Raw genomic sequence first — 15,315 nt, forward strand, 5'->3', positions numbered from 1 at the left:
GCATTATCTATTCCGGATTTTGCCTTCCTTGTTTCGTCATTACCGCCACCGATTCTGTTACTTGGTGATTTTAATGCCCACCATTTCCTCTGGGGAGGGTCTCACTGTGATTCCCGTGGAATTCAGTTAGAGGCTTTTCTTGCCACCCACCCCCTCCATGTTTTAAATACAGGTACTCACACCCATTTTGATCCTCGGACTCATACTCTCTCTTGCATCGATCTCTCAGTTTGCTCTTCCTCCGCCGCATTAGACTTTACTTGGTCTGTTCTCCCGGACTTACATGACAGTGATCATTTCCCAATCATTCTTACTTCCCCTTCATATTCGCCACCTCTTCGCACCCCACGCTGGCAATTTAATCGGGCAAATTGGAACCTTTACTCACACCTGACTGTTTTTAAAGAGGTTCCTTCTTCGTCCTCCATCGATGAGCTTTTACACCTCTTCTCGTCCTCCGTTTTCACCGCAGCTTCTCATTCTATACCCCAAACTTCGAGCAGGCATTCTCAGAAATGCGTGCCTTGGTGGTCTCCTGCTTGTGCTCGTGCAGTACGTTTGAAACGCGCTGCATGGGGCAGGTACCGGTACAATAGAACCACAGAGCGACTCCTTGATTTTAAACAGAAGCGTGCGATCGCTCGCCGTGTCATCCGTGATGCTAAACGCACTTGCTGGCGAGATTATGTCTCCACCATCACCTCTGCTTCCTCTATGAGTGCAGTCTGGAAAAAAGTACGAAAACTGAGTGGTAAATATTCTCCTGACCCGGCTCCTGTTCTGCGGGTTGCCGGTGTTGATATAGCAAACCCACTAGATGTTGCCAATGAAATTGGCAATCATCTGGTCCGTATTTCTCAGGGACTCCATCTATGCCCCTCATTTCTTTCCTCAAAGTCTGCCAGAGAGTTAGCACCCTTGGACTTTTCTTCTCTCAGAGAAGAACAGTATAATGTGCCTTTTACACTTCAAGAACTGGAGGCAACACTCTCAGCTTGTCGATCATCGGCAGCTGGGCCCGACGACATTCATATTCGTATGCTACAACATTTACATCAGTCAGCCCTTGCAGTCCTATTACGCCTTTACAATCTTATTTGGTCACAAGGAGTTCTTCCACAGCTGTGGAAATCCGCCACTGTTCTCCCTTTCCGCAAACCAGGCACTACGGGACATGAAACCTCCCACTATCGTCCCATTGCTCTTACCAGTGCAGTTTGCAAAGTAATGGAACGTCTAGTAAATAGACGTTTAGTGTGGTATTTAGAGACACACAACAGTCTCTCCACTCGTCAATATGGCTTTCGTAAGGGACGTTCTACCATAGACCCCTTACTGCGCTTGGATATGTATGTTCGTAATGCCTTTGCGAATAACCACTCAGTTATTGCCATATTTTTTGACCTTGAGAAGGCATATGACACAACTTGGAGGTATAATATTTTAGCCCAAGCCCACTCCTTAGGCCTTCAAGGCAATCTACCATCCTTCCTTAAGAACTTTTTAACTGACAGGCATTTCCGTGTTCGGGTTAATAATGTGCTCTCCCCGGACTTTATCCAAGCTGAAGGTGTCCCCCAGGGATGTGTTCTGAGCACAACACTTTTTCTCCTTGCTATTAATGATTTGGCCTCTAGTCTTCCATCAAATATTTGGTCATCACTCTATGTTGATGACTTCGCTATTGCCTGTGCAGGCGCTGACTGTCACCTCCTTACAGTTTCTCTCCAGCATGCAGTCGACCGTGTTTCCAATTGGGCCACCACACATGGGTTTAAATTTTCCAGCACTAAAACCCACCAAATCACTTTCACTAGACGCTCTGTCATCTCTGATCATCCTTTGTACCTCTATGGCTCACGTATCCCTGAACGTGATACAGTCAAGTTTCTGGGCCTCCTCTTTGATCGTAGGTTATCCTGGAAACCTCACATTACCTCTCTGAAGGCAACTTGTCACAGCCGGCTGAACCTTCTTAAAACCCTTGCTCATCTTTCGTGGGGAGCTGATCGTCGAACCCTCCTTCACCTACATTCCACCCTTATTTTATCGAAACTTGATTATGGTGACCAGATCTATTCAGCGGCATCTCCTGCTACTCTCTCTAGCCTTAACCCCATTCATCACCAAGGATTACGTTTATGCCTTGGTGCTTTTCGCTCTTCCCCTGTCGAAAGCCTCTATGCAGAAGCGAACGTTCCATCCTTATCCGATCGCCGTGATGCCCATTGCCTGCGCTACTATGTACGCTCTCATGATCTCCGCAATCCTTCCATTTATAGAATGGTCACTGATATTAGTAGACATTCTTTATTTGTTCGCCGCCCCTGCTTACTCCGTCCCTTCTCTCTTCGCCTTCATTCGCTCTTGTCTTCTCTTCAACTACCACCTTTCTATGTACATGTAGCATCTCACTTTTCCCTACCCCCCTGGGAAGTTCCAGCTGTTCGAGTCTGTTCTTTCTCCCTCCCTTGCTCGAAAGCCCAACTGTCTACGGTCGCTTCCCGCTCTCTTTTTCTTGACCACTTTCACTCTCATTCTCATGCCATTGCTGTGTACACAGATGGCTCTAAGTCTTCTGACGGCGTAGGATTCGCAGCAGTGTTTCCGGACAGCGTCGTACAAGGGCATTTACTATTTTCAGCTAGTATTTTTACTGCTGAATTATATGCCATCCTTACAGCACTTATCCGTATTGCATCTATGCCTGTGTCATCATTTGTGGTTGTCTCAGACTCCCTTAGTGCTTTACAGGCTATACAAAAATTTGATACACCTCACCCCTTAGTCCTCCGTATCCAACTCTGGCTACGCCGCATCTTTACTAAGCATAAAGATATTGTTTTTTGTTGGGTCCCTGGTCATGTTGACGTACAGGGCAATGAACAGGCAGACACTGCTGCGCGGTCAGCAGTACATGACCTACCAGTTTCTTATAGAGGTATTCCATGTACGGACTATTTTGCTGTAATATCTTCCCACCTTCACACCCGTTGGCAACAACGTTGGTCTACTATGCTCGGCAACAAACTTCAGTCTATTAAACCGAGTATAGGTTACTGGCCGTCTTCTTATCACCAGTGTCGAAGTTGGGAGACTACTCTCTCCCGTCTTCGCATTGGCCATACTCGTCTTACTCATGGATATCTCATGGAGAGGCGTCTTGCTCCTCTCTGTGAGAATTGCCAAGCTCCATTATCAGTCAGCCACATTCTGTTGGACTGCCCACTTTATCAACGAGCACGCAGAATTTACCTCTGTCGTCGTCTTCGCCCCGCTGCTCTCTCTTTACCTTCCCTTCTCGCTGATGGACCCACCTTTCATCCGGACTCTCTCATTGACTTTTTGACAACGACTGACTTACTTCACAAATTCTGATACTTTCAGCCCTTTCTACTTGTATCTCTTGCTACCCTTTACCCCCGTACTATCCCCTGCCCCGCTGTTTTCTGTAACCTGCTGATCATCCCCCCTCCCTTCTGCCATCCAATTCCCTTGCTTCCTTCCCTACCCTGCAGCGCTGTATAGCCCTTGTGGCTTAGCGCTTCTTTTTGATTATAATAATAATAATCAGGGAACTGGAGCACAGATCCAACTGGAGCACAGATCCAATTCCCTAGATCAAGAGCCCCTCACCAGCGTCAAGGAGCCTTCCTTGAGAGGATTGGGTTCTGAAATCTACCACATTCCTTGGGCATAGCTCTAGGGACACTACTAGACTATGTGTAGTATTGTATAAAATGATGTTTCACAAGTGAATAATCATCCTAATTATCACTTGTCTGATTATCACTTTCTATGAAATAAAAGTCATCAGCACTGTCATCAATGCCTCTCACATCTGTGCCCAAATTGTGGGAGAATATTTGCTTTCTTTTATAGTATGGTCTTGTGGGTGCACATGGCTGAGGTAGTTGGCTGGAGACATCAGGATTTTCAGTGCTAGTCTCAGCATTTCCACTGTTAGTTACACTCATGTATTCAAAGCCATAAAACTCGTTTCCAGAATCTATATCCAAATTGTTGGCCCTGTCACTGTTGAACAGTAAACACTTCATTAGCCTCAGAGTATGAGTATCCTAGTGGCACACCATTGTGAACAATGGTGAACTAAGATGGCATTCCCATGATGCCCTGTGGCAGTGTACACTGGCCACAAAGACCCATTTTCTCATACCTAGGTCTCACAGGCCTATAGTATCAGATTTGAAGGAGCTAGAACTTACACTTATATATACAGTGGAACCTCTACTTGCGAGCGCATCCACGTGCAAGTTTTTCCAAATACAAGCAGTCGATGGGTCAATTTTTTGCTTCCATACGCAAGTAAAATTTCCATAAGCGAGCAGACTTCAAGGCAGGTTCCTTGATGCTGGTGAGGGGCTCTTGCTCTTGATCTAGGGAATTGTATCTCATTTGTTTGTTGGACTATCTTATGTACACCAAAAATGAAAGAAATCTAAGCATAAATAATGGAGTTCACTTCTCAGCAATTAGCCACCCTTTAGCAGCATTTTCGTATGATTTTTATGGTTGTATTCTCATTTTTTGGCCTCATTTGATAGAATGGAAGATATATTACAGAAATAGACATGATTTTGATTGCTTTCATGACGAAAAGTACCTTGAAACTGAGCTTAACATAGGAGAAATGTTCGATTGTTTTGGCTATGTTCAGGAGTAAACAAATGACATCACTGTCCATTCCAATATGCAGTTGTGAATGGGTTGACATTATTTATACAATTATTGCATTAAGGCATAACAGTAAATCTTATATTTTTTGTGTGAATAAAAATTACAAATTATTTATATTGTAATAATAATACGTAATAATAATAATAATAATATGTATGATAATAATACGTATAATAATAATAGTATAATATAATACAATAATAATAATATAGTACATATAATAATAGATATATAATAATAATGTACTACATAATAATAATTATAATAACAGACGGCTTCAAAAGGCCGTCACTAAATGGCAGTGTTTACCACATCAAAGAGGGAGCGGTTGTGGCTGCCTCCACCTGTTACATAATGACATATTTTATTCATTCTAGAGTATATATCAATTTTCTATGTTATTTACATTGTTTATTATTTCATATTAGATGAACTGTGATAGATAAATAAGCCGTAGAGTTGATGATAGCAAAATATTCAAGGAGTATTTTGTCCTGTGTCCAGACAAACTCTCATCTGCTGCCACCACATATATTACATATTTTATTTATTCTAGAGTATATATCAGGTTTCTATGTTATTTATACTGTTTGTTATGTCGTATTAGACGAACTGTGATAGATAAATAAGCCATATAGATGATATTAGTGAAATTATTCAAGAAGTATTTTTTCATACTCTCCCCAGGTAAACTCCAGTCTCCGGACAAACTCTCGTCCACTGCCGACACCACCCATACCACTACATGAATTACATATTTTATTTATTTTAGAGTATATATCAGGTTTCTATGTTATTAGATGAAGTGAGATAGATAAATAAACCATAGAGTTGATATTAGCGAAATTGTTGAAGTACAGAATTCCACTGGAACGGATTAATTGCATTTCAGTTAATTTAAATGAGGAAAACTGACTCTGCAAACAAGCAAATCTAGTTGCGAGCAAGGTCATGGAATGAATTAAACTCGCAAGTAGAGGTTCCACTGTACATTAGGACCACTCTTCAACAAATCTTTTTTTGTGTTGAAGGTTGCAATGGTACTTAACCCCTTGAGGGTCCCAACCCCTAATCTGAAATGTACACAGGGTCCAAGAATATAAAAAAAAAAAATTATTATTTTTTCCTATGAAATGGTAGAGAATCTCTTTCTATAGGTAATAAAACAAAAATTACAAAATTTGATTGAAAATTGACGAAATTACACTCTTGCAAATTTTGCTGTGTCAGCGATATTTATGCATCGGCGATTTTTGCGCACTTTGACTCCTATTTTAGGACAATTACATTGTTCCAGTTGACTAGATTCTTAGCTATTTCACTAGTATGTCTTCTATTTTATTGACTGAGCACAAGAAACCACTCAATCAACTATTTCAACTACCCAATAAAGTGATTAGAAATTGGAAAAATTTGGCCAATTTCACACAAATTTTAAAATGTTCCATTTTCAAAATAGGGTCCAGAATAAACAATGCAGGCATTCCTGGCACTAAAATAACATTTCATCTGTTTATCAGTTACGTTTCTAGGCTTTACACCTGAATTCCCTTTTGATTTTTTATTCACACAAAAAAATTTTAGTCACCAAAAAATAGAAGATTCACTGTTATGCAATATTGTGATAATTGTATAAATAATATCAGTGCATTCATGAATGCACCTCAGACCCACTAGTTGATGTGTACTGGGTGCATGATGTGATTAGTTTACTCTTGAACATTGGCAAAAATTGAACATTTCCATTACTTGGAGCTCAGTTTCATGCTATTTTCATTCTTAAAAATCAACCAAGATAATCTTGACTTTTGTAATATGTCTTCCATTATATCAAATGAAACTAAGAAACTGCAAATACAACCATAAAAAACACTGCAAAGTCACCGTTTTAATCCAAAAACACAGTCGCAGTTTTTGTCTCATTATGCCCTGTGTGTTACAGGATTTTTTTTATATGGTGCACACTTACCACACAGACCCATTCTCTCATATCTAGGCCCAAATTTACTGCTCACAGCTTATCTGAGTAAGCTGAGCTCATGACATACTACGGCACTGACCCTGGCTTCAAAGCCGTAGAACTACAGCATGGACCCTCAAGGGGTTAAAATAAGAAAGCAATGAACTTTCCCTCAGAATTTTTTTACAGCATGCAATACCATTTCAAAGAGTTGCAGAGTGCACAAATACCATAAACAGACTGAATCACCGACAATAAAATGATGCTTTCCCCATTCCTTGACTAGGCTGTTGAGAATGTTTGGCTGAAAAAGTGAAACAAGCTCCGACCGTACTGAACGATGGGTATAATTGAAAACTGCCAAATTAGCAGAACAATAAAAAGCTTTCAGCAGAATGCCGTAAAGTGGGGGCCCGCCTGTACTGGTATTAGTATTGGCATAAGGATTTGTATCGTCTCATCCTTACTGGACACTTATGTGGTTTAAATCCTGTATAAGCTTTATCATGTGAATTAGATATAATATACAATGTATGACATTTATTAAGAATACTTGATAAAGTCCCTGCTGAATACAATGACTGCTGAATCAGTACCATAAACTTCACACTGTGTCTTATTCACAAATTTATTGGTATATTTGCCAATGATATTCATTCCATCTTCTTCAAGGGCTACAAGCCCATTTTTGTTACTAAATCAGTTTACACACCATGAACAATGATGTGGTTTCTCCCATGTATGAACTCTCATGTGTGTTTTAAGATGACTCTTAAAAGAGAAACGTTTCAAAGACCGATTGCTTGTATGATTTCATTCCTCTATTAACTTGTTCATGTTTAAGTACATCCTTGTTGATGGTAAAACATTACATACACACTGAACATTGATAACCCATCTCTCTCTCTTGCATGAATTTTTTTGTGTATAAACTAATTTTAGCTAAAACATTTTAAACATTCTTAACACTTACGAGGTTTCTCTCCTTTATGAATCTTTAAGTGATTTACAAGACTACTTTTAATCCTGAAACATTTCAAACATTCTGAACACTGATATGGCTTCTCTCCTGTATGAATTTTCATGTGCTTTATAAGATCACCTTTACAGATGAAACATTTCAGACATTCTGAGCACTCATAAGGCTTCTCTCCTGTATGAATTTTCTCATGTCTTACAAAACTACTTCTATTGCTGAAACATTTCAGACATTCTGAACACTGATGAGGCTTCTCTCCTGAATGAATTTTCTTGTGTACTACAAGATTACTTTTATTGCTAAAACATTTCAGACATTCTGAACATTGATAAGGTTTCTCTCCTGTATGAATTTTCATGTGAGTTATAAGATCACTTTTATAACTGAAACATCTAATACATTCTGAACACTGATAAGGTTTGTCTCCTGTATGATTTTTCATGTGCTTTACAAGATCGCCTTTACAGCTAAAACATTTCAGACATTCTGAACACTGATATGGCTTCTCGCCTGTATGAATTTTCTCATGTCTTACAAGATAACTTTTTCGATAAAAGCATTTCAAACATTCTGAACACTGAAAAGGCTTCTCTCCGCTGTGAATTTTCTCATGTATCACAAGATAGCTTTTTCGGCTAAAACTTTTCAAACATTCTAAACACTGATAAGGCTTCTCTCCTGTATGAATTTTCTCATGTCTTACGAGATGACTTTTTTTACAAAAACATTTTAAACATTCTAAACACTGATAAGGCCTCTCCCCAGTATGAATTCTCATGTGCTTCCTAAGATCACCTTTATTGCTAAAACATTTTAAACATTCTGAACAGTGATAAGGCTTCTCTCCTGTATGAATTTTCATGTGTATAACAAGATAACTTTTATAGTTAAAGCATTTTAAGCATTCCGAACACTGATAATTCATACAGGAGAGAAGCTGAGAAGGTTTCTCTCCAGTATGAGTTCTCATGTGCTTTATGTGATCACTTTTATACACAAAACATTTTAAACATTCTGAACACTGATATGGCTTCTCTCCTGTATGAATTTTTAAGTGTTTTACAAGATTACTTTTACTGCTAAAATATTTTAAACATTCTGAACACTGATATGGCTTCTCCCCTGTATGAATTTTCATGTGCTTGGCAAGATATTTTTTAATGTTAAAACATTTTAAACATTCCGAACACTGATAGGGCTTCTCTCCTGTATGAATTTTCTCATGTATAACAAGATAACTTTTACTGGTAAAACATTTCAAACACTCTGAACACTGATAATCATTCAAATAAGGTTCCTTGATGCCAGTGAGGGACTCTTGATCCATGGAATTGGATTTGACTTCCATTGTCTTAGACTGAACCTGACTGCCTTCCATTTCTCCAGGCAGTGACCCCTATGGGTTAACACTCTCTTCAAGAAAATAATAATGATAATGAACACTTCTATAATAATAAGAATTTTTATTTCTACAAGTACATGATACACATGAACTCTCATGTGTCCTTTAAAATTACTTTTACACGACTGAACGATTTCACACACTCTGACCCCTCAAGGAGGTTCCTTGATGCTGGTGAGGGGCTCCTGTTCTAGGGAATTAGATCTGTACTCCAGTTTCCTGAATTGAGCCTGAATACCTCCCATTACCCCCTTCCCACAGGTGCTGTATAATCCCTACGGGTTTAGCGTTCCCCCATGATTATAATAATCACACACTTTGAATACTGTTAAGGCTTATCTACTAAATGAACTTTAGTTGGTGTTGTAAACACTTCTGCTGTAACATCTTAAGAAACACTGATATTCTTTGGTTTTTCTCTCAGATCTCTCATGTAGTATTTTCAGAGAAAATTTTCCTTAAATGTCTAAATGAATAATTGCTTATATTTCTTCATCTGCATTATTTTTATTAAAAATAATGTTTCACTGGTAAAAAATAAAGACAAAGCAGTGTTAACTGTTGTTAAAAGCCACTTGCAAAAAATCTTTCTTGAAAGACTGGAGATCATAAGAGTCTGGAAATATGCAGGCTGGTCATTGATCCTCAATATAACTGTGAATTAGAAAATACAAGTCAGTATACCATTGCATTCTAAAATTAGCAAGATATATATAATGAATAAGATTAAAAAAACTTTTGATACAAATGATCAAATTCTGTCATATGAAATTTACATAACTTTTTAAACACTGACAACTCTTGTATATTACCATCCAAACAACAACTTTTTTAATGCAATAATCTTTTTGTTATGAGGATAACAAAAAGATTAGGTGATGAAAGATTGGATATCAGATTGGAGGGAGAGAGTATGGAGGAGGTGAATGTATTCAGATATTTGGGAGTGGACGTGTCAGCGGATGGGTCTATGAAAGATGAGGTGAATCATAGAATTGATGAGGGGAAAAGTGTGAGTGGTGCACTTGGGAGTCTGTGGAGACAAAGAACTTTGTCCTTGGAGGCAAAGAGGGGAATGCATGAGAGTATAGTTTTACCAACTCTCTTATATGGGTGTGAAGCATGGGTGATGAATGTTGCAGCAAGGAGAAGGCTGGAGGCAGTGGAGATGTCATGTCTGAGGGCAATGTGTGGTGTGAATATAATGCAGAGAATTCGTAGTTTGGAAGTTAGGAGGAGGTGCGGGATTACCTAAACTGTAGTCCAGTGGGCTGAGGAAGGGTTGTTGAGGTGGTTCGGACATGTAGAGAGAATGGAGCGAAACAGAGTGACTTCAAGAGTGTATCAGTCTGTAGTGGAAGGAAGGCGGGGTAGGGGTCGGCCTAGGAAAGGTTGGAGGGAGGGGGTAAAGGAGGTTTTGTGTGCGAGGGGCTTGGACTTCCAGCAGGCATGCGTGAGCGTGTTTGATAGGAGTGAATGGAGACAAATGGTTTTTAATACTTGACGTGCTGTTGGAGTGTGAGCAAAGTAACATTTATGAAGGGGTTCAGGGAAACCGGCAGGCCGGACTTGAGTCCTGGAGATGTGAAGTACAGTGCCTGCACTCTGAAGGAGGGGTGTTAATGTTGCAGTTTAAAAACTAGTGTAAAGCACCCTTCTGGCAAGACAGTGATGGAGTGAATGATGGTGAAAGTTTTTCTTTTTCGGGCCACCCTGCCTTGGCGATAATAATATAATAAAATAAAATATTTGAAAACAAGCAGTAAATATTTACTGTGGATTTCAACCCAATGGCCTGGCTGGCAAAGCTCTTGCATCACACACAGAGGGCCTGGGTTGAATTCCCAACAGGGTAAAAACATTTTGATATGTTTCTGTACACCTGTTGTCCTGTTCACTTAGCAGCAAGAAGGTACCTGGGTATTAGTCGACTGGTGTTGGTCGCATCCTGGGGGACAAAATTGAGGACCCCAATGGAAATTAGTAAGTTGTCGATGATGCACTGACTTTCTTGGGTTATCCTGGGTGGCTAACCCTCCAGGGTTCAAAGTTCAAATGAAATCTCTTAATGGTTGGGATGAGTAGAGGTGAGCATTTGTGAGTGTAAAATGAATGTCAGTTGTTGCAATAGGTTAGTTTCGGTTAAAAAGTTGTAGATGAAGTCTGCATTATAGGATGAACTGTCAACAAAGAGTGCTGTTACCATGTTTCCTTAAACCTGCTGCCCCTGTCCACCTAGCAGTAAGTAGATACCTGGGTGTTAGCTGACTGTTGTGGGTCACATCCTGGGGGTTGGTAGTATACCTTTGATGGAGCTGGGGCTTTAAAATAAGCTGAGGTAGGATAACAGCTCTTAGCCTGTAAAATTGATCTGTGTAAATAATAAAAAAAAAAAAACTTATGTAGTAGATGTCAAAAGTGAATTCTTCATGATCTTTGATAAACAGTGCAGCTTATTAATATATGGTGAACATTTACAGCCACCTAGCAGTCATCACAGAAAGGCACCCGGCATCTTTACGTGTGATCAGTGGCGGCTCGTGTATAGGCACTGCGGAACTGCAGCACCCCCTATTTTCACTCGATATTATCGATAATATTCAATATAATGAGTCTTTTTTTCTCTAATTTTTTCTTTATATTTGTACATTATATAATCTTTAAGCTTAATGTCAGTAGCCATCCCCTTGTACATGAAAAAGTTACAAAAATCCTTGTATGGAACTGTGTGCTTCACAGTTCCAGTGACTCAGTGTTTGGCTCTTGCGTCCATGTACACATGCCCGAGATAAGATGCTGCACGCTAGGTAGAGAGAGCACTGTCACTGACACAGTGCCGATCTTGTTGTGCAAGTGTAAGGTAGTGTTTCTTTTTGACTGTGCTTAAAAACCATGTGCCATATTCTTGAATGTGATAAAGTGTAGAATTAAATAATTATAATGCTTCCAGCTATTTTATTTAATTCATAGTTTTTTCGGTTCTTTTCTTTTGTTTGACAATTCCCATGACTACATCAGAGCGAGAACACTGCTTTTCAACACTGAAAAGAATAAAAGCTTTTCTATGGGGCACTATGAATCCTGAAAGACTAAATGCGCTTGCAGTGCTTTCAATGGAGAAAAATTTCCTCAACAGTCATCAATAGATCAAGGAGAAAATTATTAATCTTTTCGCACAAAGTAGAACAAGAAGAATGGATTTCATTTTCAAATGAATGGAACAAGTTTGAACTGTAACAACTTAGGTAAGTAAAAAAAAAATATTTTTTTGTTTATAATTTTATCAAACGTAAGTATAAATTTTCTTTTTATATGCGTGTTTAGTTTTACACAATGTTAGAACAAAGGCTAAAAATTTTCTGAAGCAGCACCTCCACTAATTTTAGCTACGAGCCGCCACTGCATATGATATATCACACCCGACAGTGGTTGTAAGAAGACTGCCAGGAGCCCAGTTTTGTTTGACGGGAACTACTGTGTTGACCTCTAATTCAGACTAACATCATTGTCAACAGCACCACCTGCTGTTGCTGCAGCAACAGCAGGTGGTGCTGCAGCAACAGCAGGTGGTGCTGCACCAGCAGCAGGTGGTGCTGCACCAGCAGCAGGTGGTGATGCACCAGCAGCAGGTTGCCTAAGTAAGTTTATTCATGTACATAAATAAAGTTACATAAATTATCATACATAGCAGCATAAGTGTAGATTACCTAGGATAACCCAAGAAAGTCAAAGTGATTGAATTTGTTAGCAGCTGGTGCAGCAACAGCAGGTGGTGCAGCAGCAGCAGGTGGTACAGCAACAGCAGGTGGTGAAGCAACAGCAGTTGGTGCAGCAACAGTAGGTGGTACAGTAACAGCAGGTGGTACAATAGCAGGTGGTGCAGCAACAGCAGGTGGTGCAGCAACAGCAGTTGGTGCAGCAACAACAGGTGGTGCAGCAACAACAGGTGGTGCAGCAGTAGTAACAACACTGTCACTGCTGACAAACTAGACTCCACCAAACCTTTGTTATTGTTGTTGTTGGTCAATAGGGCAGCCGCAAATTCCACCGTATTGAGTCCAGCTTCCCAAGAGTCAGGATAAAATATCTTGCCCATATCTGGGCAAAAATTGGAAATTAAATGAAGTTTCCCCGGAAATTGAAAAAAGGGAAATATGTTCCCAATTAGGCGAGTGAATTTCACTCCTAAACCTTTACATAACGAAACGTCCACACTCAACTGAGTCAGTAACCGGCTTCACCCAGGCTGTGACAGTCCACAATTTGGAAAGAGGCATTGATCAATCAATCAAGTTTATTCTCTATAAAGATTACAATGCGAGGTTTACAGGTTTTGGATATTGTATGGTTTACATGTTATAAAATACTAATTACAGAGGGGGCCACTAGGAAACCTAGCATGGCTAGGTATTTCGGGCAGACTTAGATTAATTCTTAACTCTAAATTAATACAAATTATGGAGTAAGTTGGTATTAAGGCTAAGTGACTACATTATAGTTTGTGAGTTTAGCAATGTAAATGCTTTTGTTTTGGCACAATACACTGATTCTATATTGTAGTATCACAGGCAAACTTGTGACTAGTTAGGATTCATTATTTTATGATTAAGATTCGAATTTCCGTGATTATAGCCAAGTGGGTGAGTGAGTGTAAGTGTGAACAGGTGGTTTTCATGTAGTTAGTTGACGGGGTGTATCAGGGAGATAAGATGTTGTCTAACAGTAGTATTGAAGGTGATGAATGTGTCTGCAGTTCTAGAGATTTCAGGTAGGGTGTTCCAGATTTTAGGCCCTTTGACATATATAGAATTTTTGCAAAGGTTTAGTCGGACACGGGGAATGTCATAGAGATGTTTATGTCTGGTGTTATGCCTGTGGGTCCTGTCACAACTATCAAGAAAGCGTTTTAGGTCAAGGTTAATACTGGAATTTAAGGTACTGTAGATGTAGATTGCACAGTAGTAAGTGTGGATGCTCTGAACAGAGAGTAAGTTTAGATCTATGAATAGTGGGGAAGAGAGGTGTTGCCATGGATGGGATTTAGTGATTATTCTTACTGCAGCTTTTTGTTGAGTTATTATTGGATTTAGGTGTGTTGCTGCAGTTGATCCCCAAGCACAAATAGCATAGGTGAGGTATGGATAAATGAGTGAATGGTATAGTGTGAGAAGGGCAGTTTGCGGCATGTAGTATCGTATCTTGGAGAGAATTCCAACCGTTTTGGATACTTTTTTCGTTATGTGTTGGATATGGGTGCTGAAATTCAGGTTGTTGTCTAGGTATAGGCCTAGGAATTTGCCCTCATTATGTCTGGCAATTAGAGTGTTGTTGATCTTCATGTTAAGTTGCGCAACACTTGCTCTGCTACCAAATATAATGTAGTAGGTTTTGTTAGTGTTAAGTGTAAGTTTATTGGCTGTCATCCAAGTCGATATTTTGAGCAGCTCCTCGTTAACAATGGTGTTGAGGGTGGCAAGAATAGGGGGAGAGATGACATAAGTCGTGTTGTCAGCAAAGAGAATGGGTTTCAGGTGTTGGGATACGTTTGGAAGATTATTGATGTAAATGAGGAAGAGCAGGGGACCAAGGGCACTTCCCTGGAGTTTACCTGGAGAGAGTTCCGGGGGTCAACGCCCCCGCGGCCCGGTCTGTGGCCAGGCCTCCTGGTGGATCAGAGCCTGATCAACCAGGCTGTTACTGCTGGCTGCACGCAATCCAACGTATGAGCCACAGCCCAGCTTGTTAGGTACAGACTTAAGGTGCTTGTCCAGTGCCCGCTTGAAGACTGCCAGGGGTCTATTGGTAATCCCCCTTATGTATGCTGGGAAGCAGTTGAACAGTCTCGGGCCCCTGACACTTGTTGTATTGTCTCTTAACGTGCTAGTGACACCCCTGCTTTTCATTGGGAGGATGTTGCATCGTCTGCCAAGTCTTTTGCTTTCATTGTGAGTGATTTTCATGTGCAAGTTTGGTACTAGTCAAACAAACGGGCTTCCACATGGATAAATTGTCATTTTTGTGGAAATTGGTGTCACGCCCCTTGTGCAGATATTCAAGAACTAGCTACAAGCAGTATTAAAACAGAGAAGTGTTTTTGGGTATGCCCAAATGAGGAAAATCTGTGGACTAAAATCACAAGGGTATTAAAAGAGGACAACATCAAAGCTGCTTTCATAGAAAACCTGGAAGCTTTCTACAACAGATGGGAACATAAAAAGTCTGGGCTGAATGGTACTGCCCTTGATACTGGCCATGTAGTCATGCTATTTCATTACT

General features: G+C 40.0%; 1 protein-coding gene across 2 annotated transcripts; it reads right to left on the bottom strand.

Annotated features, from left to right (window-relative positions):
• Nucleotides 1–5,024: 5,024 nt before the first annotated feature.
• On the bottom strand, nt 5,025–13,048 carry LOC138854118 (zinc finger protein 271-like). 2 transcript variants are annotated; one of them, XM_070095326.1, is made up of 2 exons: nt 12,747–13,048; nt 5,025–9,693 (listed from the first exon to the last, which is right to left on the bottom strand). In XM_070095326.1, exon 2 carries the CDS (start codon nt 9,013–9,015, stop codon nt 7,621–7,623), a length of 1,395 nt encoding a protein of 464 aa, XP_069951427.1. In that variant the 5' UTR covers nt 9,016–9,693; nt 12,747–13,048; the 3' UTR covers nt 5,025–7,620. The 2 variants fall into 2 exon arrangements, with proteins under 2 accessions (XP_069951427.1, XP_069951428.1); XM_070095327.1 differs by lacking the exon at nt 12,747–13,048 and adding an exon at nt 11,293–11,561.
• Between the last annotated feature and the right edge of the window lie 2,267 nt (nt 13,049–15,315).

Source organism: Cherax quadricarinatus, chromosome 49 (assembly GCF_038502225.1).
Source record: "Cherax quadricarinatus isolate ZL_2023a chromosome 49, ASM3850222v1, whole genome shotgun sequence".
Lineage (NCBI taxonomy): Eukaryota > Metazoa > Arthropoda > Malacostraca > Decapoda > Parastacidae > Cherax > Cherax quadricarinatus.

Coding starts and splice junctions, on each gene's coding strand:
- LOC138854118 (XM_070095326.1), bottom strand. CDS start 9,015: ATGGAAGGCAGTCAGGTTCAGTCTAAGACAATGGAAGTCAAATCCAAT.